The sequence below is a fragment of the Streptopelia decaocto genome (genome assembly GCF_964273445.1).
Source record: "Streptopelia decaocto genome assembly, chromosome: 5".
Lineage (NCBI taxonomy): Eukaryota > Metazoa > Chordata > Aves > Columbiformes > Columbidae > Streptopelia > Streptopelia decaocto.
The window spans coordinates 49,324,940-49,350,822 of NC_138659.1; the positions used below are offsets into that span (position 1 = coordinate 49,324,940).

Sequence of the window (25,883 nt, forward strand, 5' to 3'; positions counted from 1 at the left end):
AAGGCCACTGCAATCAAATAAACTTGAACAGTTGCACAGAAATGCCGTCAACGCACAACTAAACCCCATTTTATCTTTCTGGACCTATTCAGCTATACTAACAGTAATACATCACCGATCTTGAAGAAACCTGCCAGTGTTGAGTACCACATCAAGTCCAGTTCAAAAAGCACCGATGCAACACAGCACTTATATGACAGCCTGCTGACAACTCTTTACTTCCAAACTTCCTAAAGTTTACTTCCAAAGTAAGTTTTCCTACCATGAGCTAATCTAATGCTAACAGCAGAAACTTCAGAAGACAGCAGATGTAGAAATACCTGTAGACAGAATTTATACAGATCCAGAAGCACCTTAGCATTTGTTATGTGACTTACACCAAGTCAAATGCTCTGTCACCTTTGTAATATCATAATGATACAAATCCATTTATTTCTCTCATTGCTGCAATTGTTCACTCTTGTCTTTTTTGAACATGTATGTAACATTTGCTGTTTCTTTCAGTTACTGAGAAAGTTCCCCACTTGCCTTGACTTCTCAAAGATGATAGGGAGACGTCTTGCAATCATGCCAGCCAGTTCCCTTAGCTGAATCTCACCTGGTCCTGCGAGTTTATATCCATTTCACTTAAGTATTCTATAACGTGATCTTCCTCTAACATGGATGGCACCTCTCTATGCTGCTTAAATTCTGACACACCTGAGAATAGGTCCTCGCAATGAAAACCAGGGCAACGTAAATACTGACTACCTCAGATCCCTTCTGAGATCCCCAATGCACTCCCATGTCATAACACGATGCCTACTCCATTCAGGAGCAGGACCATGTTCTGCTTACTCTTCCTTTGGCTGCCCACATACTTGTAAGAGCTCTCCCGTTGCTCTCCATATCCCTCAGCTTTGGTTTAATTCCATTCCTGTACATGTTAACAATACCGGACTTCATTTTTGCTCAGTCAGGAGCTCTCCCTGCAGCCTGGCAGGCTTACTCTCATGCCTGCAATTTTCACGAACATTAGAATGAGTCATTTTTGCAGTCTGTCACTGGAGATCAACATGTCCTGTGATTCTTTGCCCTTCACAACAGCCTCTTACAGGAAAGCACTTACTGGTTCTCTAAGTAAGGTAAAATTCCAGGCCTTAGTCTGCTTGTTACCCTCCTCAGTTCCCTTAGGATCTGAAACCCTACTATCTCACAGCCACTACAGCCTGGGCTGCCATTGACTATTATTTTCCTGATCATTTTATCTTTATTTGCAAGTACCAGATCCAGCAAAGCATTTGCCCTAGGGCAAATACACTGCAGAGGTCTGCTGGATTGCTTGTACCCTGCTGTGCTGCCCTTCCAGCACAGTGTTTCAAGCAGTCCTTGAGAACAAGGGCCTTCCACTAGTGACATCCAGTCACTTGGAAGGTTCATCCTCTTGCCTTTTTGATCGGGCTGTCTATAACAAATGCCCACCACAGTATTGATGACTACTGCCCTATCCTCTGATTCTGAGGCATATAGACTTGACAGACGTGCCACCCATCTCACAGCAGAGTTCCATGCTTCCAAGTCACTCCTTTGCGTAGAGCACAAACTTCCCTCCTTAGCTTCCCTGCCTATCCTTCCTGAAGAGGCAGTTATCCACCTATTGCAGCAGTTCAGTGTTCTGAGCTACCCCACTGCATCTCTGTAACCCCAACAAGGTTACAACTTTAAGACAGAGCACAGTCCTCTAATTCCTCCTTTTTTTTCTTCAGGATTTGAGAAACCGGAATAATAGGATCTCAAATGCAGTGTGAGAGGGCCCCTTTCCCCGCCTACCCCAGTCATGCTGTCTCTTGCAAACCCCACTCTCCAAGAAGCCCAAGCCCTGGATGACTCTTATTTCCCTAGAAGTTTGGTCCAAGTTAGTTTCTGATGTGCCAGCACAGTCATTCCAACTAGTGCCTGTGATTCATCACCATCACAGTTGTGTCAACTCCAAACCGCTCTCTGGACCCTCAGGACACCCCATTCTGGGCCAACAGTTCCATTAAACTGTCCAGTTTGCAGGTCTTGGTCATTGGTGCTACACACATTTGTTAAATAAGAAGCTGTACACAAGCCTACTTCACCTCACTTCAAGACTTCCTACTTGACAAGCAACTTCACCTGCTGTCTCTTGGTTCCCAAACATAGTTCAATCACCTTCTGAACTAAAGATCCATCAACACACTCCCTCCTTCTATGCTGTGATCCAAAATGCTCATGCTGAGTCATGAACTAAATTAATTGTACACAACTCCTTATTTATCCTTAACCACTATCACACAGCTCTAAATGCAGCCATCTTGTTCCATTTCCTACCATTTAGTCCAAACGTTGCTAAGTACATGAAACTAATACAAATATTCTATCATATTTTACAGCATACTGAGTTTACAGCACGGGTCATCGCATTTGTATGTTTTTCTACTGTTACGAAAAAGTGAAAAACACACTTTAAACAAGTATGGGTCTCCATGAAGTGTTAAGATAGACACTTTTAAGAAACTTCACCAAGGGGCACATATACAGGGTGTTTCAAAAGTAGGGATGCAACTTCGAAGCAGTATCTGTATTCTCCTATTATTTAGGATTCATCTTGAAGAGCACGTCTGTGAACTTGTATCCAGACAGACAAAGGTTGCAAAATGTTTAATACTTGTGGTTTTAATTTGAACATTGTAGATACCTTTCTGCCCATTTTAAACACTGTCTTCCTATCAGGAAGTATTGCATGTAGCACAAATATGCCCTCTAAACTCTATAGACTCACAGCTGTTCAAATAGCAGATGACGAACTCACATGTATTTTAAGTAATCGCTTGGTCCAGAGCAATTACATAATAAATAACAACATTTGGACATGTCCTCGTTTTGTTAAAAACAAGACCAGTTCTCTTTTAGTGAATTTTCCCTGCAGCTAAGTTCTGCTGAGTAATGTATGTCAAATGCATGGTGCACCTCTGCACCAGCTGTACAGATCACCTACATTGCAAATTAGAGCAACAATACATGCAATTAAGCATGGGTAGAATGGGTAGCAAAAGGACAGGAACAGCGTACTGATATCATGAAAATGGGAGTCAAGTAACAGCAGGTTGTAAGAACAGATTTTCGTCTACTGATTTCTCTCCTTATAATGTAGCCTTCACAGCAGAAGTCCATTTAGAAACGTATACACTACCTCAGCAAAATGAGAAATTAATGCTATGCTAGCATTCTGGACTTCAGTCTGGTTTATAGGAGTAATAGCTTTTCCTCATGAACTTTATTAACTTAGAGCTATCTCATGTTCATAGTTACACATGCACATCACAATCAAGTACATAAAGGTTTACATACACTTCCACATACAGCAACAGTATCCCCACACCACTGAACTAAGTCTTGTACAGAAGACAGAATCAAGTTACTTTGGAAAGCCTTCCAGATACACAATTTTAAGATACCAATGCATTGCTGAAAACCCTGAGCAGACAAGGGAGCCACAACAAAATCAAAATACTGACAGAAGTTGGAAATAGCGCGAGATCTACTTCTCAGAGGCCTCTAGTTATAAAATTGAGCCTTTCTGAAAGTCATAAGCAGTAGTTTGTGCCCAAAAGGTTGCCCTTACGTAATCAGCACCCCTCAAATCCTATGTGCATTTCGTTAACATTACCATCAGAAGAAAATGCATTCATGAGAATCTATCCAGAACAAAAGAAACAACCAGTGAACTATTTGTCCTTGCATGTTCAGAGTTCTTCTAAGTCTCTTTAAAGGTCAGCCCTCACAAATTAATTACCAGACTCAGACAGATGGAATCAAGCACTTTTCTATTAAACTTTGTTTTCTTTGAAACTTAACCAAGTAAAATAAGTCCATCAATAGGGAAACAAAGAACTCTTAAGTTTTCACATAATGTTCTGTATCAAACCAGAGATCTGAAAGAAGAGCAAGTCCTAGTAACTGTTTTTATAATACACCAGTATTATAAGTGAAGATTTCTCTCAAACCAGCATTTCAAGTTATCGTAAGAGACTTCCTTTTGTCTTATAAAATATCAAATACTTTGTTTCAAAATTATATTAACAAGTTCTGCAGACACAGGTTCAAAAGGATAGTCAGAAAAATCAAAACAATTGAGTATTCAGAGAGGATGGCTCAAAGCAGTTAAGGCAGCTCAGGATTCCAAGTTCAGAGGTATGACCATGAGTGGAAGGCAGAAATACGAAAGGTGAAAGTGTGAGCTTATTAAGACTTAAGATTCCGAAAGCTGTAATTCACGTTACTGATTTTTTCATAACTATTCTGTGTGTCTCTGAACTGTTCTTATCTGTGTCAACGGGAGGAAGGTCAAAGATAGAGGACCTTAAGTAGGTGTTAGTACCCTCTTTGAAAGCACTTTTGAGGCAGCTTCAAAGAATCCCAATGCCACGATCCACACAAACACTATAAAATAAAAAAAAGACCAGCTGTAACTTGAGATGCTTAGATCAGTGAACAACCTGCTACATTCTCTTTTCTTCTTTGTCTGGCTATAGAAAAGCTTTCTTCGTGATGAACAGAGTAAGCCAAAGATTCTCTCATTATTGTTACAAGAAATAATGCCAGCTCTCATTCCTCTCCACATCCTCAAGTAAACTCAACACAGGGGGCCCAAAACCTTTAGTTCCTTTATAGAAAGCTTCACAGAAGAGGTTAGGGCTAAACAAATGCCCTTCACGAAGGGAAAGAAAGTAAGGATGACTGCCTTACAGTCAGACCAACAAAAGGCACCCTTTGAGTGAATTAATTGGCTAACACTTATTTTACCTGTGCCAGTTGCCAGTAAACCCTTCTAGAGGAGGTTCTGTGTACAAAATGGACTACTTATAAGCAGATGTGAAAGCATAAGCAAGGGAAAAGGAACTGAAATACCCTTAAAAGCAAGACTTGGATGCACAGAAGGCATCAGTCCTGACTCCCAAATGGATGAATAAGTTTGTCGGTAGGTTAAGTAGTTTAGAAGAACATTAACAAGGCTGGATTGTTCTCAATTTTATAAGCAATGTTTGAAGTTATTATTTAAATTGCATTTTAAAATTATTAAATAAATGGCACTGAACAGTAAACTGTTTACACAACTCTAACCATTTAATGAATTTAAGAACTGCCATTACCTTCTGGTGTTTAATGTTCACAGCACATGAATATAATTCTTAAAAATATGTTCAACATGCCCATTACAAAATATTACCTGTTTGCCTTCTAAGAGGCTCTACATACTCCTACAAGACTCAGCTGACCAGACTTAGGAGGATGGACTTAGGAGGCTACACCTAATATAACATGCAAAATCTTCACACGGCACTGGGGCCAACCAGATGGCATCGACACCAGTGAGCTCCGACTCTCAGCTAGAGTATAAACCTGACTGTTAACGTAATTCTCCCAGATCTGTGGCTCAGGAAAATTGTTATCACACTTGGAAAGTTACAGATGTCCTAGATCAAAACTGTATCAGGGATGGTTTTAACAGTTTTGGAGTAGATAAGCAAGTTCCAGAGCCCAAGAGCTTTTCCTCTAATTGTTTCATTCATACCTACAAAAGATAACCTAGTAGTACTACAGAACACGAATAAAAGTAAAATGGGGAGTCAATACTGAGAACTCAATAGGCACATCTAGGAAATCATTGCTAATACTGTATTTGCTCAGGTAAGTGGTCATGACACACATACTCTTTAGACACAACAGAAGATGCAAGTTGTGTTTGTCTTACATATGCAGCAAAACACCTTTGCTGTTCATTTGCTCTACTGAAGCATGCAGCAGCACAAGGGATTAACCAAGGAAGCTATAGAAGAAAGAATCAACAGATTAAGGGGGTTATCAGGGAATCTCATGGTGATACCTGGTTAGCCAGCAGATACAGAAGCTGCATGATAAAAAAAGAGCACATTATCTACCAAGCACTGAACACAAATTTATTACAGCACACTTCAAAAAGCTAAGTCCAAGACATGGCAATCTGGTAAAACTACTGTTACTCAGAACAGCAGCAAACAAGCAAAAAAATAGTTTCTTTACAAGGTAGAACTGCCTGATAAAAGTGATGGCACTGGAAAAGACAGTCATTAAGAAAACCACACGGTTATCTCACTGAGGTGAGATGTCTCACTGTGCCTCAACAACAGGGCGGCATGCTACAAAATATCCACTTTGTCCACTGACTTGCTGCAACACAACCATGTTCTGCAGTCAAAACTAGAAATTCCTGATCATTAAAGACACGCTACTTAAAATCTGTTTTCAGCCACCAGCTTTCAGCAAATGGCTCCTCCTGTTCACTAGTGCCCTATAAAGTCAGCTTTGTCCAACAAACATTTGTTTTCATTGTTACCATGTTTGGCCTTGCCTTTTAGCTGTTTTCAATGCTATCTGAAATAAAGATGCTCTTCAGTTAAAACAGTCTTAGTTTCTGTATCTGAAGTGACATGCCCGATTTCTTTTGCAGTTCTGATAAATGCACAGTGTCTTGAAGCTATATAAAAGTGATGCCAAGAAATCCCAAGAGGCTGATTTTCTTGGAATAATCTTAAGTAAACAAAGCTTGATTCAAAATCCATCTTTATTCTCTCCTCATCTAAATCTCAGCTTGACAGAATGTTCCTTATTAGTTATTTAGAAGAGGCCAAACTCATGCCTTCAGGTCAGCAACACAATCAATCATCAAGAAAAGAACATAAAATAAGCAGCAGCTTTCAGGCTCCCTCACAAATTCACAGCTCCCACAGACACTTTTATCTCCCCCTTAAAGGAGGGGGGAAAAAGGCAGGTAACTCAGCCTTTCATTTGGACACAATACATCTGCAAACACATCAACAAAAATGACCAGAAGATGGGCACAGTGTTCTGTATTGGTGTACACGAGTCAGTCATTAATTAAAACAAAACCACAAAAACATCGCCAAAAAAACAAACACAAAAATCTAACACAAAACACTGGAATGATTCAATATATGATTCAATATGGGCCACCACAGGTAATAAATGACACAGGCCCATTTTACACAGATACTGAAATTTGTGGTGTTGGCTTCACAAATGTAGTTTGAGAATATATTTTTCTGACAAAGGCTATTAAAAGATATTCTGTTCCTCTCCATCCTCAGCCTCTCATTCCCACTCTCCATTGTTTACCTCACTCTCAGCAGTAACAGAGCAGTTCTTTCAGAATTGTAATGTAAGAAAGGAAATGCTGAAATGCTCTTGGTTAAAATAAATTTTCTCTTAAAAAATATGGTCCCACTTCATGCCTGTCTCAATTCTGTTTACACAGTATAGCTAAATATAACTGTAAACATTTTTTTTACAGTGCATTTATTCTTAGATTGTATTTATGCTGTATTTCAGTATTTGTTATAGCAAACTGTAAAACATATTAACACAAGACTTTTGAAAAGAACAGTATAAGGGGTGTTTACAGACAGAGTTCATCATTCCACAGACACTGCCGTTTTTCAAACATTATTCCTACTTCATATCCATATTTGATTTAAGTACTTATACATTTAAAATATTCTATCTGATTTTCTTAAAGTAGTTTTTCCAGAAGTCTACTTCTGACCAATGCCTTATTTCCCATGACCAGACTAAGGGATTTAGACTATCAATCCTATATAAACCATACCAAAGAAGTAGATCCAACCACTTACAGCCCACTGCAGCCTCGTCCCAGCTCTAAATAGCAGGCAGGTATCAGAAGTTCCCAGCAGTTCCATAAGCATCCCAGAACTTACATGCTGTGCATGTGAAAACACTTCCCCTGATCTTTCCATTACAGCATCCACCTCTACCTATTTCTTTTCTGGTCTGCTTTGTTTTCCAGAAGTTTATTTATAAATTAGTATAAAGAACACAGTTTTTCTCAGTTCAAGGTCTGCGTCTTGTTTCCAGCTGAATACAGAGTTTTAAACCAGTTACCACCATCAACCTGATACTACGAGGAAAGTCTACATACATACTTAAAACACAAGCTAAGGCTACATAGCAAAGCAATTGCATGAATCCATCATAATGAAGACAAAGAACTACATGTATTTTGATTATTTCTGCCCTCTTTGGCCCTTTTAGTACTTTTGTCAATAGCCTGTCATTGTTTCTTCTTTTAAGAATACTTCAACACAGAAACAAGGTCATTTCCATAATGTAATCACTTTGCTCATTTGCCTCATTCCAGCTTCCAACCAAAAAAATGAAACCCCTTCAGTAACCTGCCACCTTTTCCAAAGCTCTTCCTTTACCGATACAACCCTTTCTTAGTACCACTGCAAAAACACCAGGCAGCATTTTTACTCTATTCCAACACTTAATTCCAAGACATTTATAGCATTTTTAATAAGTTTCTCATCTTCAAACCAGGGATGACATTTTCTCAAATGCTAGTATCATCTATCAGTCATATGTCGCCTCAAATGACAGGCCACATGTAAATCCATTACTAGTTTCAACTTCTGTTCAACTTGATGTTTTTGGATGACCACATAAACATGATGCTTTTACAAAAAGTCATTGCTTTTCAGGTTTCACAGAGGAGTAACTTAATTTGCTGTTAAAGCAGAAAGCCTAGAAACACTATAGCAGGAACCAGAGACGAGAGTTATGAACCTGATCTTTTGGCAAAGCAACATTTCCAAACCTTCTTAACACACCCAAGCACCACAAAGCCAGTGTGGAAGATGGAACTGGATCAAGAGCTCACTGTCCAAACTGCAACTAGCCATGGGAAGCTTAACCTTGACTTCTTCTGAAGACACTGCAAAAACCCAAGTCATAGTAATAGACATGAGTGAGAAAACTAGGCCCAAAATAAATTATTATTTTCAATTAAAAACAACCTTTTGTCTGTATAAGAATATACAGCCTTTAAAGTATTGGAGCCATAAGGAAGTTCAAAATAACTAGTTGATCCTACAGGAGAAAAAGCTGTTTGAATTGAACATACTCAGACATAAGTGGTTTTGGTTTTGAATGATATTCATGTTTTTCTTCAAGCTTACCAGAAACCAAACCTCTTCCTTTTCACAGAAAATCTGATTACACAGGCTAGACCAGCTATTTCCCAAACTTGTAGGGAGAACAAAATTTCACTAAAGACCAGAAGAAAATTTCATACCCTTCACAGTCTCCTTAAACTGTGACAGCCGTGTATCATGCAAATGGACTGCTATACATGGACATGAAGAGAGACAAACCCAGGATGGGCTCTTATAAAATAAAAGCCCACTCTTTGGTTTACTTCTGGATCAACTTAAGCTGGAATCTACTTGCCCAAAACATAATTTACAGCAAATACAAAATATTGATGCAGAAGTCAATTATTCTCCCTCAGGTACAATCACAATCCAGTCAACCTCACAGAATGCAAGAACAAGGAAATGAAAACAAAACAAAAAGCCCAAACACAAAAAGTTTGGCAAGAGTTATTAGACCTGTAAAAGGTAGGAAGGTATAAATATAACAAGGAAATCAAGACCCTCATTCATTTTAAGGAATTGGTTTTGTATGTTCAGATACACTCCAAGTAAAAATTAGATTCCCTACATGAAAAGTCAGACTGTTATAAAATAATACTTAATAAAGCATGCTGAGTGTAAACAAAATGAGGAGTTCATGTAAACCATTTTGTCTTCAGTATGACAGGCTTCTAGAAAATAAAGCAGGTTAAACTGATTTTATCTTACCGTAAAGTGAATTAAGCAAAATGAAACAGTATCAAGTCTGCAATTTCACAAACCAACAGTTTCACCATTTGATAAGTATTTATAACTGAACTTGTTTTTGATTTCTAACAGCTCAACAAGTTTCTATAACAGTCAAAGCCCATAACTTCCCTGCCAACACAAAGAAAAAGAATAAAATCTTACCAGCCTTTAACAGAACAGTTTCACACAAAAGTATTTTGTTTTTAAAAACAACCTTTCTATTCAAATGACCAATGACATACAGAAAACTATACATGAAATTTTTGCTGAAGACAATCAGTCAAGAGAACTCAGGCATTTCAGAGCATTCTTTCTTCTCACACTGAAGTACTCTTCCTACAAATCTTTTTTCCACATGTGAGATTACAGATTCTTGAAGAGATAGGCAGATAGACCCTACACAATGCTTTATGTTGGAGTTTACAGAGCAAGAAATAACAGTACTATCAATTTCTACTTGAAATATAGATAAATTTAAGTGGAGTTAGCAAAAAGTTTGAAAAAAGGTCAGAAAATAAATGTATTTTTCTTCTAGCAATATTAAAAAAATTATTTTCCCTTGCAGGTTATAGAGTACCACATAGACTCATCTGTAAAGATTAAATTAGTTCAAGACAAAAGAATGCATCACAATCTGAACAAACGCATTTCACTTACCGAAAAAGAAGCAAATTTTGTACTGCCAACTACATTTTCAGCAGACAGCTGACAAAGCACAAGCCATGTCGTGGCTTAAGGCTGCGTTCTTTCCAGCCTTTCTAACTGTCAAGTGTCTAGATATATAAGAAGTAATGCGAGCAGTCAACTGCTGGCACACAGTTCTTGAGACCTTCTCTTTCGAGGTTTGTAACTATTGTCTTCTGAAAATTACTTGCTTAGTTACATTTTTTTTAGTGTAAAAACTGTTCTATAAAAAGTCAAATACTAGTGACTGTTTCACAGAATTCAAAATAGAACAGTTCAGATGCGTTACTTGCATGACAAATGAAGATGCAACACTCAGAGCTTAAAATTTATCTTCCAGTAACTTTATGAGAACATGGCAATCTACATCACGTTACAGGAAAAAAAAAAGTTTTAAACTATGATAAACTTGCTCTTTCAAGCTTAGATTATTAACTGCGGTTTTGTTATATACCAGTTATAGCCCATTTTCTCAAGCCAGTTAGAACAACTTATTCTCTGGACACCACAAATGAACAGAAACGGTGAAGTACAAAGTAGATGATGGTCAGTCAATTACAATATAGGAGGTAGAAACACAAATACAATTCCAATAAAAAAGTAAATAACTGTTGTTTGTTTGTTTGTTTTGTGAAAACACAGATTTTGGACTCGCTAATCCAGCAGAGGCTATGGCTGTCCCATTTAATGGCATTCAGCCTCCATCCTGCAAAAGGATATACATAAAACCTAGGAAAACATGCCTTGAAGTTTTACCTTCCTTTTTACACCTAGGGAAAAACCAGCCACAAGCAGTTCTCACCACGCTTAATTTAGTTTGCAGCTCTCTCTCACCACAGAGCCAGACTTCCTCAGTCATCTCAGGGTTCTTCTGTTCATTCTGTTGGAGACTGAGACAGCCTGATTCCCAGTCAGTTAAGGGAACCGCTGTTCAGAAAATAAAGGGAAGGCACTGTGGAAAGCTACTGAAAGACTGACTGCGCTCCCAAAGTGGGAAGTCTGTTTGCTACAGCAGAAGCTGAAGCTGGTCTATGGACTATGCCCAGCATGTATACAGCTGCAGCCTGGACCCCAGATAAGAACACATCTGGCAAAGAGGAAAGGTCTGAGAACAGATAAGCTTCAAGCTAAGGATACCATTAGGTCATGTCACAAGTTATCACAGAAATCCTAATGATTTAAACAATTCGATGTGCTCCCAGATTTTTCCAGAAAGATCAGAGGGACAGAATACTGATTTTTCCAGATTAAGCCGCACACGGCACAGTAACAGAGCACAGATTCAGGGAGACGCAGCAAATCCATATCCAGAGCTTCTGTGGAATCCACAGGTTTCATAACTGTGCCACCAGTTTTGTAGACATAACTATCACAAACTCAACCACAATGACATCTGTTGAGAGCACTTTCTTGAAAGACACCACAAAGTAAAAACCAAAGGAAAAGCCTAGAAATACTTACCAGTTGTGCCCAGTTATGGTTCCCAATCTCCTTTTGCAGAAATTGTAATCCTAAAACAGGGCCAATTTCTACCTAAGTAAGCTAAAGTTCACTCCACAGTTCCAGAACTATGCATTACTCCTCAGTGCCTTTCCTAAAAGGTTGCAGAAGGCATACAATGGAACAGCTGTTGTGTTCCACTCCAGTAATGGCTACATTCCAATGGTGGATTAAGTGGTCCAGAACCATCCTTATCTAACTCACAGGGGTATAGTGAAGACTGTTTATAAACCCATACAATGATGAGACATACTAAGTATCCGTATCAACTTTAGTGTAGTCATGCTGGGCAGAACACTACAAGACACAGAACTTGAAGACTCCACAGTTAGAAATTATTGTATTTGTCCAGCTGTTATACTGCAATGTAGTTTTATTTGCATTTTAATGTTCTTGCATACACCTTCAGGCCAGAAATCCTATTATCTTAACTATGGCTGTTGCCATGTAATTCTACTGTGCTTTAAAAAACATAATATTGAAAAGTAAATATTAGTATGTATATGATATATACTGATTCCTTATTCTCCCTCTAAAGTAGAAATATGGATTCAGTAGTACTGAGTACTGAGGACACTCAGCTAAGAAGTTTCTTTAGACGATTTTGTTTGGAGTTTCATTGCCGCTTAAAGATTTTGGGAATAACAAATCTATATTTAAGCAAGTGTGCCTGAAGCTTTCTAACAGGTCAGACAACTCAGCAAAATAAAGCAGCAAGTACATACACAGCCAAGAGCACAAATGCTTTTTTTGGTAACAATTTCCACTAAGGAAGTTATGAACTTCAAGACAAAAACCAAAATACATTCCTTCCATGTAGCAATTCTTGCACTGAAAAAGTTCTTTAGCTCAAATAAGATAAAAGAAATATTAGAATGTAAAGAATGCCTTGGACTAACACCTTCTTAGCTTTAATCACAAATAATTGCCTCTTCGTACACTAATGAGCAAGGCAAAATGGAAAGTAATTTAGACAATTCATTCAGGGTAATAGCTTTGTGAGCTAATATTACTGTTGAGAGATTCATTCTCAATTTCCTTGAGTACAACAACAGAGCAGCACTAAGTTTTGCACTTCAGGGAGCTTTTCTATCCTATGTAAATATAAACAGAAATCCCATTATCTATAGATAAAAACAATAAAGCAAGTTAAATAAATTTTCATATATTACTATTTCTTGTAACAGCCATCAGCTCCCTGGATCACAAGTGTAAATAAAACACTTCACTTACTGAAATCGATGAGAAACCTTCCAAATCCTTGCCTTTGGTATTGGGGCATAATCATTATGCAGGAGACATTGTACTTCTGCTGGCAAAGCTTTTCCTGTGGGAAGGAGAAACAGATCAAGTATGTCAAAGCACTGCTGAAGCAGGCAATTGCCTGCACCTGCCACTGTCCTCGTAAAATAATCCCAGTAAGGTGAACAGACACATGGGGTCATTACCAAAGTCAAATAATTCCATGTTAATATTTAATTATACCAAGGAAGTACCAAGCATACCCTTCAAAACAAATATTTTTTAATTAGTTAACTACTTGGCATCTTAAAAATTAAATACATTGTCTAAACAGCATGATGAAGTTTAAGTGTTGTAAAGGAGAAGGATGGGAGGAAGAAGGCAATATTTTCATGCTCCACTGACCATTCTGTCAAGGATATAAAAGCAGAAAATAATACCCATACACATGGTGAAGCTGTATTTTCTGCAATTGCTATGCTAAGTGCCTGCTGGTTTCCATCTCTATTTTGCCTTCTCTCTCTGAATTAATACAGGGTCGGGGTGGAGAGGAGGAAACCCATACTCTGAGAACAGAGTCTTACTTGAAGCATATTGACTTTTTCAAAGCTGAATCCTTCTCACCTGAATCCAAATTAAGAGTGCTCAGAGGTCAGAGCTCTTTCAAACAGAATTAACTAATTAACATACCGGAAACTGAGGCAAATATTCCATTGATTAAGACAAAAGAAGGAAGAATCTAAACTAGGAAACTGTTCTAAGAATTTAAGGTTAACGGTTCTTTCATATTTATTGATAAAAAGGAAGAGCCTTGAAGCCTTGTTACCTTTAAAAGATTACACACACACACACACACACAAATCTCTCAACATCAGCACTAGGTAGTTTTGAAGGAGACCAATAAATCAACCAAAAATATCCAGGTCAGCATAACCAACAAGAAGTTGTGGCAGGCACAGGGACAGTTTAAGACACCAGCTATCACTTCAGCTTCCACACATCAGATGACACCAGGCCAGTGATGACACTGTCAGGATCACATGCCAGAACATTGGTTTCTAAAGATTTCTTCAGCTCTGAGAGCAGATACTCATGCCGTATTTTACCAGGTGTCTTAGTTTCTATGGTATGGTGAAGTATTTTCTCTGTAAAGGCTTCTCAAACTCACAAGACTGCTGCTAGCATAGAGTTCACATCCTGCCAACGTTATTTGCCATTAGAGAAGAAAAGCCAGAGTACTTTTGCCAGCAAGAACACACATGTGGTTTTTTTTTTAAAAAAAAAGGCGGGGGGGAGGTGTGAAACCCAGGACAACACATGCAGTTCAGTAAATAACTTCAGTGGAATCAGGTTTTATTTTTCTTATGTTTTGGTAGTTAAAACATGCATGATCATCAGATGTAACAAACAGACTGGCCAAAAGCAACAAGGGTGAAGTGGAGGAAGAAATGCATTCTTGCTGAAAGAAGGAACAAACAACAAGAGAGATTCAACACCTCCAGTACCTTAAATAAATCTAGTAGGAAATATTTGCCTGTATCAGAGTTGACATGTTTGTATGCCACAAGAACTCCCAACTGACATAAGAGTGCAAATTGTGTCTACACATCTCACGGTTACTTTAATCCGAGGAAGGCCCCCATCTTGGAAGGAACTGGCGACCCCCAAGAGACCACTATAATATAGAGGTACTCTGACATGATTTTTAAACCTCCTAAAAGCAACATCTTCATACAAATCACTTCATAAACAAAGAAAACTATATACTGAGGGAGGCGGTGATACTAGGAGCAAGAAGTACTGAATGTCTGAGTAACTACCAATTCACCACATATCTTATGAACAAACTAATGGAAACTTCTGTTGCAGACACATCTAGTAATATTTCACCATTATTTTTGTCATCTTTGTCAAGACAGTCTACAGAAGTATAACTTTTGTCTATAGCAGTCACCTGTTACTTTAAAATCCAAAGCAAAACCCCAACCAAAAGACATCCACTCTAAAGTAAGCATCTGCCATAAAGTTAGGCACTGCATTCTTCCACTCAGTGCAATGAGTATCTGCATTAGATCAGAGTGCACACAGGAGGTGAATGCAGCTGGCCAGTTATGTCTGAACATCCAGCTTGAACTGCTAGCAGTAAAACCATGAAAACACACCAGCATTTGAGATACCGAGCACTTTTAGAAGCTAGACTTGGTATACTATTGCAAAAATGGTAGAGGGAGGAAAAATATTTGATTTTCTACTGCAACCACAACACATTCTAGGGGAAGGAAAACAAAACAAAAACAACAAAAGCAAACAAAAAAGACACCACCACACAACCAAACCAACAACAAAAAAACCCACCACCACATGTGGCTGAATGCACATACAATTGCTCAATTTGCATCAGTGTCTGAGACAAGAAAAGACAAGTGTATTTGAGACAAGGCACATTATATTGGAAATTTATAGAGAAGATTCAATCTACTGAATTGTTTCTTCTTTGCTGTTGGCACAAATATTAAGAAAAGGTGAAAATTAGTATTTTTTAAAACAACCAAATTTATTTTTTTTTACCTTAGAGAAATATCCAACTAAATGGCAGCCTTTCTCATCATTTTTTGTAAGGACATAGAAGAGGAATGGTTCAACATCATAATACAAGGTTTTGTGGTCCAGAAAGAGCTTAGCTAACAAACAAAGATTCTGACAATAAATTTTGCTCACATTTCCATCAACCTAGAAAGCAAGACAGATGCAGTTATTTTCAATGCTATCAACATGTTAGGACAAAACAACTTCTTGCATCAATCATATCCTAGAAGGAAACATGAACAAGATGGAATTACAGAAGAAACACACATTAAGTTTCAGAAGAAACACACATTAAGTTTCAGAAGATAAATGCCCCAGCTTTTTGTTAAATAAGAATTCTCCAGTTAGTACTAATTACTTTGCAAGTATTCTCCAAGGACCTGGATTTATTAAACAAAGTAGGTTCACCTTTTCATTGTTCAAGTGAGACCTACCTCTCCCAGTTCAGTCCTGAAATGAAAATTAGTGACTGGCAGACAACAAAATGTTCTAGTTAAAATGATATTAAACTGTGGTTTGCTAAAAGGCAGTGGTGTACAACAGTCAAACAAAACAAAAACAGTGAAGTGTATTGTGTTGAATCCTTGAAATGTAAGGCAAATGAATGAGTTCGCAACTACATATCAATCACAGCAAAGTTTTAGATAAACTAGACAAAACTTCTATGCTAGACTAAAACACTATTGAGCAAGAGAATTAAATTTTCAGGCTAAGTACTACAATTAGTCTAGGTATGTTACGAGTGTAAGGAGTCAAGCTGTGACTCAGACAGCTACAGAAGAGCCAGACACAGATTTCCTAAATCAATTAGTTACTCCCTGGAAGGGAAGACTCAGTCAAAGGCAACAGCATTTTAGAAATAATCTTAATGGAAAAGTTTGCTTGTACTAATATTCTTTAGTAAAGTCACTACCCATATTTCATTTGCAGAGACAGCCATTGTGTCTCAAAAAAGAATCAATTTTCTATGCTAATTTGTTTTTAGTAAAAATCCTAGTTAAAAATCTAAGTAACCCCCAAACTTTAGGATATATCTAGGGATTTCAAGGTGGCTTCAGTAGTATACTTGCAGTATCTGGATTAAAAAAAAAACATTTAATGGACAGCTACTGCTCCTGAATCAGAATAAACTTACATGCAGTACTCAAGAACCTATCAAACACATTAAACTCTCATACAACTCACTCCAACTCTCTAGATGCTTGCTTTATTGCTTCTCACACTTATTAGCAAGTGTGCAAATTAAATGCAAGCATTACCCAAGTAGAAATCATCATCAGGTAAGCCACAAGCCTGAAAACCCAAATTATGTAAGATATATTTTTCAGCAAGAATATTTGTACAGAAATGTAAAAAAACTCCTTAAATTCCAGACAAACTCAGCTTGTTCATCAGTTTTAAATGCAGGGGGGAGGGAAGAAGAGGGACTGCAACTTCAATAGCAAGCATCTGTCAAAAGTTTCTTGCATACAGCGTGGTAGTGAACTATGTCAAAGTCTTCTCTCAAATCTGTCAAAGTCATGCTCTAGGCAGAGGTACATAAATCTCAAATGTCAAACTCATCTCAAAAACAGAAAGCATGAAGGAAACCACAAACCCTTCATTCTGTCAAACAGAAAACAGGTGTACAGAGTTACTGAAAGTATCTGTGAGGAAGGACATCAACTGATGAGTAAGGTTCCACAATCAGCAGAGTAAAAACTGACAATAGCCTTTGAATTAAAAAAAAAAAAACCAAACCCTACTTTATTTCAGAAATCTTAACATAAGTGCTTATTAAAGCACCTAAAGTAAATAAAGGCAATAAATGCAGTGGAGAAAGAGTCGGAACATTGCTTCACATTCACCTTGTTTGCCATGTGTTTTTGTGTCAATCCCCCGCCCATACCCAACCCCTTTCTCTGAGCTATATTTTAATTTAAGAAGTTTTTATTCACATATTGGTAGTAGCTAATGAAATTAAACTGGAAAGCAGGATTTGCCTATTGTATGCTGCACAGCTCTTAACACCTGCTAACAGAGAAATTTAAGTTATTTTGGATTTACTAGGACAATTTTGCTTCTTGACAGGAAATATATATATATAATAACTGAAGTCTTTTGCTGGGAGATCTACAATCTTCGTAAACATTGCCCAAGTCAGGAAGGTAGCAATCTTGATGCTAATAGCTATTTTTTAATAGCACAAATCCATTTATACTATATAAGTTTCAAGAAGAACCTATGATACCTGCAGGTAAAAAGAAGTTATCAATATACACATCTAAACACTCTTGTTGATAAATAGCCTCAAAAGAAGTCCTAGTAATCCCAGCAGTCTTTTCTGCTCATGCAACAGGTAACAACTCTCGAGACACAGGAATGTGGAGGTTAATGCACAGCTGTAGTAACTGCAGGCATGCTATTTGAAACACAGAATTCTATTGTCCAGGATATCCTGAAGACACTAAACTTTAACAGAAGTTGTGTCTCAAGAGAATAATTCAGACTATAAAAATAATACACAAAGTTCAACTCTGACTTTCTAAATTAACGGCAGTGTGTTCTGGCCAAAGTTGGACTGAATCTCTGTCACCCAACCAGGCTGTTCCAGGGCAAGTTTCTCAAACATCCAAAATGAAGGCAAAAGCACTTAATAGATAAGTTTGTGTTTTTATAACAATAACCGAGAAACTGCTTTGCTTGCTTTTATACATTGGAAGCATCTACATTATTAGTATTCTCCCTACACCCAAGATACTCAAATAGCCAGAAATGAATGGGTACAAGAGGTACCTTTGCTGAGAAGGCAAAGGCAATCCAGTAAAAGAGCTTCCATTGCAGTCCCCAAAGATACATACTATACAGTATCTTAAGAGGTTGGGCGGTGCATGAAGAAAATAAGAATTGTGACAGAATACGGTGGGGTGGAACAGGGGGAAGATGGGCTTGGTTTTGCAGTATAAGAGTCTCCAAGGAAGTATTTAAGTAAGTTTTCACTAGCTCTATAACTGGCCCGCAATATCTACAAACTCTCAGAAGTTTAGATTTTTATATACCTACCTCAAATACTGAAAGGTCATTTCTTCTGTAGATTTCATTGGCTGGAGGATGAAACCAGCCACATTTCTTTGAGTGCCTCAACAAAATGTTTTTACTTTTCATGTATTTAAGACAGAATTCACACAGGTAAAGCTTTGGTAATCTGTATGAAAATTAGAAAGATATTTTATACAGAAAATTCGTTAAGTTCTATAAACAGAAAAGTTACCACAAAGTTAAAAGCCCTCCCCATTTGTATATAAGATACCATGAGTAAACACTGCTTAAGCTTAAAAAAATAAGAAAAAAACAATCACATTAGAGTGAATGATTAAACATACACATCAGCCACTAGAAAAGATTCAATCAATCACAATGAACCTAATTCAATTGAGATGGACTGCTCTTTTCAGGAGTTTTATGGCTACTTACCTTCATTTTTAAATTACTGAAGCAGTGGAAGACTGCTGCAGAAACTAGTCTACAAAGTTCTAGAGCAGAGGGCAATCTTTATGTGTTTTTAAGCTACTAAGAGTATGATCCTGGGATCACATTGGGATCACAGCCATAGTTTACACCACTCCAGTATTCTAAGCAACTTTATCAACAGCATAAACGTATTTGAACTGTTTGTTCCATGATCTAACCCCACTGCAATGAGCCAAATACCACACTGCCTCCTACAGGTGCCATCCCACTATTGCCTCATTCTAATAATTATCCACCATTATGCCTCTATCTGGGATTAATTTAATTGATGAAACAAGTAACTCTCATCACATAAATTGAGGGAATAAAAAAGTAACTCAAATAAATATTAACACTATAAAAGCAGGAAATACAGATGCTTTCTACGCTTTTCTAAACCCTTGAATTTTATATTACCAGTTGATGATACATATCTCATTCCTACCACACAAACATGACCATATCTAGGAACAAGAGGGATTGACAGAAAAGGCAGCTTAAAATAATACTATGCAAAGGTATTTTGGGATAGACCACATAACTTCAGTGCTTGCTATAGAGGCAGAGCTTGATAAACATATAGTTCTAAAAAACTCCATGTGTGCCACTGATCCCATGGATTCATCAAAAAATTTCTTTTCAGCACATTCAAAAATCAGGAGATCTGCTGAGCACACATACTAGTTCATGCTCTCTGCCTGACTCCAAGGTGTGCCCTGGCACAGGCAGCCACAAACAAGACGCTGTTGCCATAATTACTCACTTGGACTTATCTAGCATGTTCAGACCCCTCCCTGGTTCCTAGAAAAAGGATGTTAAGAAATTCTGGATGATAAACAAGGTTAATTGCTCCAAGTGGCCAAAAGTTGGACTTACCTGTTTGCAATGGTTTGGAGAGAAAAGCAAAAACAAAAACAAAAAACCCACCACCCCACACCAACACACAAGAACAACAAAACCACACCAATACATGCTGCAAGATTATGTTTACGCAGGACTAGGAAAAATCAGTCTTCTTAATGCATCTTTGATTAGAACTAGTTTAAAAAAAAAAAAAAAAAAAGAGATCAACCCTTGTTCTCACTTAAAATTACAAAATCATATTTACTTATAAAAGTTGTAAATTATGAACAATTACAAAATAACAAGAAAATAAACTGTAATTATCACATTAGTAAAAATTCCAACCATCCTGACAACTCGCTACCTTGCATATTCCTGTGGGTAAGGTGAAGAGTACCAGGTCTGTATCTCGTATTTTCCAAACTCAATCACAGAAGGGTATCGCCCACTCGTTTCACCACCATTTTTACAACCAATTTTCTGTCAGGTGCAATAAAAGCAAAATATTAGTTATAGAAAAAGTAAAAGGAAAGTTAGCTTTGTGTCATCAACCTCTTTAAATCAGTTCCTTAAGTTCTTCCAACCTGGACAAGCACAGGACAGACTTTGCAAAGAGCCAAATAGAGCCAGGGAAGATGTCTGTCAAGGTGCCAAACAACTAAACATGAAGTGAAGTAAGCAGTGCTTACAAGTGTATACAAATAGATGGTACATGGCCCAGACAAATAAGAGGCACAACTGCCTCAGTCCTCTTCTCCCACAGCATCTAGCATGAGGACTTCTGTACAGTTCTGGTTCAAACTCAACGCCATCCTTTTGTCACCAGAAGGCATCAGCAGAACCCTTCTGGAGTCCTTGCAGTTTACTTCTGAACAGTCAACAGTATACTGACACAAACTAATCTTGGCTATCATTCTCAAGTTGAGCTGATCAGAAAATGACTGCTAGACTAGACAAAAAAAAAAAAAAGAAGGGGAAAAAAGTAATTTCAGTGCCACGAATTTTAGAAATCTTATCACCTAACATTTTTGGACTGTATATGAAAGACAAGGAAAGGAGGAGGTAGGAGCCACTTCCATGAACAAATGGAAGTACAAACTAATAATGAAGTTGAATCTTTAAACTTGGTTTGAGTTTGTTCCTTAACAAACTCTGAATTTAAACTACGAAAAAGCCACTGCATTGACCCATAGCAGGTAATGACAGTTCTTGTACACTAAATCTGAAAAAAATTAAGTGATTTCCAATTACTAAAAAAACACAAGACAAATTTACGATGCAATTTTATAAACAACAGCAGTTGAAACATTCCATGCACCTCCCTTCTGACCCAGATTCTCAAAGACACCAGTTGCTCAATTCATAGACACAGAAACATAAAAGTCTATTTTGCCACAGGAAGTTGCCATGTCCAGGTTCCTTGGTCAAAAAACAAACAAACAAAAACATCGTCAAAAGAAACAGCTCAGTCTCCACAAGCTTTAGATTAACACTACACACCTTAAAGAAGAGCATTAACACCAGCTGGTATAAACAGTTTTAGTCAGATTCAGATCAATATTTTCACTGCTAGAAAAAGCCTATAGTATTTAAACTTGAAGTGCGTTACATCATTGGGTAAAATGAACTCATGAAGTCAGTAAACCCAGTTTCCTATCAAGCAGTATTTGCTGGGACAAACTCAACTTTTCACAGTGGCTGCTTTATCCACAAGCACATTGTTACCAACCAGCATCCCAGTCTTGACCAGGATGTCAGCTATGCTTAATCTCTATGCTTAATCAGTCGTAGTCCTATGTCCAAAATGCTTATATTTCAAAACCTATCCCAAGTGTCACTCATCATCTGATCCATTCCAGTGTGAGGCCTTGTCTCCTAAGAGAATGTAACTGTATTTACAGTGTCTCCCAAATTAAATTCACAGCAAGCATGACACATTAGATCAAAAGGAATATATTAAAAATGAGGATGAACAGACATATGAAAATAAAGTAAGCTTTTATTTACAGAAATAACTACATTTTATGCACTGATTCTTACCTCCAGGGAAAGCTCTCGAGCCTGCTTAAATACTTCCAAATCCTCCTGTGTAACAGTGACCTTGCTTCCCACCAGAAATATATCCGTATTTTCTTGCTTGATGCTTAGTTTGATTTCAGTATCTGTTATTTAAAACCAGCAAAAAGTTTATTCAGACATGAAGGTTACACATGCCTTAAAGTGATACTCCTAAATAGGACTGCAGCAACTACAGCTGTTATGACTCACCATTTTAACTAAACTTGGGATTACTAAGTAACTGAAATGAAACCTTTCCCCTTTCTGGTTTTGTAGTTTGCTGTTGCATGAGCTATTTTTGGCACTTGCTTGTCTGTCTGTATAAGCCTTTACAATCCAGTTCTGCTAAATGAGTTTTGAACCTTGTGAAATGGAATATATTCTATCACTAAAACTATGGTACTTATTAAAGTATACTCTACAAAGTAAAAATAAGAGTAAAAAAGTTGCCCCTAGAAGTTGGAGACCAATGCTAAGCTAAATCTACATTCGAACATTATAAAACTATATTTTCTTAAATAAAATTATAAAAAAAGGTAGCTCACAGCAGTACAGATCGGGTGTTGTGGAGACTGTAGCAGGATGGAATTGTTCATGAAAAAGCAATGGAGCAGAGGGAAATGAATTGAAATTCCCACCATTATAAGCACTGACAGCACACAATCATGATGACAGAACTACTGCCAGAGAAATGGCAGGGGAATAACAAGGAACTAGCATGAAAAGTGACTACTCATGCGGTACTACACAGCCATAAGCAACATTATGAAGGCACTTGGGGCTCCTAGTGTCACTACAAATGCAAAAAATAATAAAAAGGTGGTGTGGTATTAGTCAGAAAAAAAAAAAAAAGAACACAACACATGTTTTGGAGATTTAGTCAGCATTAGATAACAGGTCAAAGTTTTGTTGCTTTTGTATGAAAGTGAAGCAAGAACAAGAGAAATAGCTAAGACCTATGTGACAATATAAGAATTTTGGTTCTGGATGGGACGCAGGTTTGGTTGGCGCTTTGACCTTTGCTTACCATCATCCTGATCAGGTTTAATCCTTCCGTCTGCCAAGCTCCCCTTCCCTGGTGAGGGGGTCCCCATCTGAGGGGTCACTTTATACTTTATTCTGCCTAGAATCCTGTGCTTTTTAAGGAAAGCTGCCCTCTTGAGGTGAGCAATTGCTTTAAAAGCGTGTCCTCTAGACACACCCCATCCAAAGGTACGAGAAATAAACCTACTCCTAACAGCTTTCTTTCCATAGAAATGGCTATTAGGTTTTGATGTGGAAGATAAGTCTGGTTTACAATGCAAACGCTTGGGTGGTGCATAGCTTGGGTGTCCCTTTTTCCGAGAATGTCCCTGAGTGGTATAGATATGAGAGAGTCCATCGAAAAGTCCCTTTATCTGACTGTTACTAGGAAGGCCACTAAAGGAGGGCACGCTTGACTGACTGGAAGAACTGTGGGGAGAGTTAGAAGAAGTGGAAGTGCTGGATTTTTGTGAACTGGGGCTCTGACCAGAGATGGGGGTTGGGGGTAGAAGTGAAGAAGGTGGAGGTTTTAGCTTTTGTGTGGTACCTGTAGCCAACACAAGAGAAGTGCATGACTGTTTCTGAGAGACCTTTTTCCTTGGACGATAGTGCTTTGAAAAGTCTATTATTTCACCTCGTGATCTGCGACCATCAGGTGATGGTGTAAAGAACTTAGTAAGGCCATCAATGAGCCCTTTGGTTTTCTTGTTAACTTTAAGTGTAGAGGCAGATATGTAGGTGGAGGTGGTGGTGATTTTGGTGGTGGCACCAGGCCGAGTGGGGTCTGTAACAGGCAATCTGCTGCTTGAATCCTTCACAGATGCAGCATGACCAGATGAAGGTGTGGTACAGACTTTAGTCTTTTGACCCCTACCAGGTGACCCCCTTCCTGTGAATGCATTCATGGATCCTTCATCACTGGTTACAGACCTATGCAAAAATAAAAATTAGCATTAAAAATCTGTAACTACTGCCAAATAACACCACAGTTATACAAAAGTTACTTACGCCACTGCACTTCAAAGTCTTTAAAGAAACAGAAAGACATACACACTTCGCAAATACATTTCACACTATGACATAACATCCAACTTTTTTTCCCCTGTTGTTTCCCCCCACCCTGTTGTCTTTAATAGATAGTCTATAGTAAATATAAATAGAAGCAGCTGGAATAGCACGATCTCACAAGTATACAGCCTCCCCACCTACTTTTATGCATGGCAAAAGTGCACTTCTTTGGAGAAGAACATCAATGCACTTTGAGTACCATAACTGCTCCATCACCATAGATATTATTGTGCACACAAAAGAAATGCACAAGTTCAGTGTTAATAAGTTACTGCATATCAAAACACAACTTCAGGCTTAAACTGCAAAGAAAGTCTATCAGTCCTTAAAGCAATATAGTCAGTTTTCGAGAAGCTGCTATTTTTTTTTTTCATACTCTCATTGGATTATGTATGCCAACACTAGTAGCGAAAACTACCATCAAAGACTTAAAAGCAGAATGAGGTAAGTTTAAGAAGAACATTACAACAAAACCAAAGAAACAGACTCTGTTTTCTTTAAAAATTGTAACAGTAGCAAAACCAAAAATAGGAAAGGAAAAAGCAAAACTCTAAGACCAAGTGGCACTTAAGAAAAGCTGTTAATCAATCAGGCCTAACATGGAAGGTGTTAAGAAGAAAGGAAGAAAAAGGGCACGCAGAAAGCCAATGTGACAGCAGAAGTACAGGTTTAGCTGGTTGCTAAGGGCTGAAGAGAAGAACGACATTGAAGGATACACTGAAGAGCAGTATACTGTAAGTATATAGAAACAGAAAATTTAAAAATATTGGCAGTAAAAGAAATAGGCATCAGGAGACACAATCTAACTGAAAATCCAAACAAAGCTATATAATTGCATCAAGTGCTCTGATTCCCTTTTCCATCCTACTCTTTGAAGTTAGCTTATTTACTTTGCAGTGGAAAGTTTTCTTCTACAGATTTTGCTTTTTTAATTGAGATGCAGAAGTAATTAATTCCAACAGGTCACTTCTAATTAGAGATTGCACAGCCTGGGGCTACCATCTGGCTTACTGAACTCCAAGGGCCCACCAGTTTAAGAACTAGCCCCTTTTCCATTCACACATCCTTAAATTTGGTTAGCTCCTAAGAGGCAACACAACCAAAAACTTTTAAGTCTTTTGAATCCTTTGGTGCCATAAGCTTATGTCCATCACAAGACCTATTCTTTCTGCCAGATGCAGTAATCACAGTCAGTGCCAGAGGCCAACACACACCTGGTTTTAGTTAATCCTACAGAGTCATTTGCCTGGGAAGGGCTTCCCACAGATGGTCAACAGGCAAAGTTATTCCAGTACTACTGGACAGTTTTTCTTTGTACCACACAAAAATAACTAAGTGGCATTAGCTAACCTTCCTGTATTTCATGTGACCACACACTTTTACATATGACACTGTCATCCTCTGTACCCCACAATCACTTTTAAATAGGATTCCATAAGGAAGAGTGTCTTCTCTTATTCCACCAGTTTTCTAAAACATGATTCCTTTGTTTTATATATTAGACACTGAAATAACAGAAATGTGTCCACAGTCTTGCAAATACTTATTATGTAAAGAACCACCCCCAAGTACCACTCCAACATGCTAATGGGGCTCATGTGCTACAAAAAAAGATTTTCATAAAAATATTCATATTCATCATCCAAT

General features: G+C 37.9%; 1 protein-coding gene across 9 annotated transcripts in view; it reads right to left on the reverse strand.

The window, feature by feature from the left end:
* KAT6B (lysine acetyltransferase 6B) overlaps positions 1-25,883 on the reverse strand; it is a 105,700-nt gene that overhangs the window by 19,433 nt on the left and 60,384 nt on the right. For 7 of the 9 annotated variants that reach the window (XM_082053454.1, XM_082053457.1, XM_082053456.1 and 4 more), the window contains 6 exons: positions 23,173-24,098; positions 22,128-22,249; positions 20,452-20,567; positions 18,798-18,939; positions 15,738-15,899; positions 13,161-13,254 (listed from right to left, as the gene is read on the reverse strand). In XM_082053454.1, coding sequence (XP_081909580.1) covers positions 13,161-13,254; positions 15,738-15,899; positions 18,798-18,939; positions 20,452-20,567; positions 22,128-22,249; positions 23,173-24,098 — 1,562 coding nt within the window. The remainder of the gene's footprint in view (positions 1-13,160; positions 13,255-15,737; positions 15,900-18,797; positions 18,940-20,451; positions 20,568-22,127; positions 22,250-23,172; positions 24,099-25,883) is intronic. The other 2 variants (XM_082053461.1, XM_082053459.1) reach the window with 2 other exon arrangements.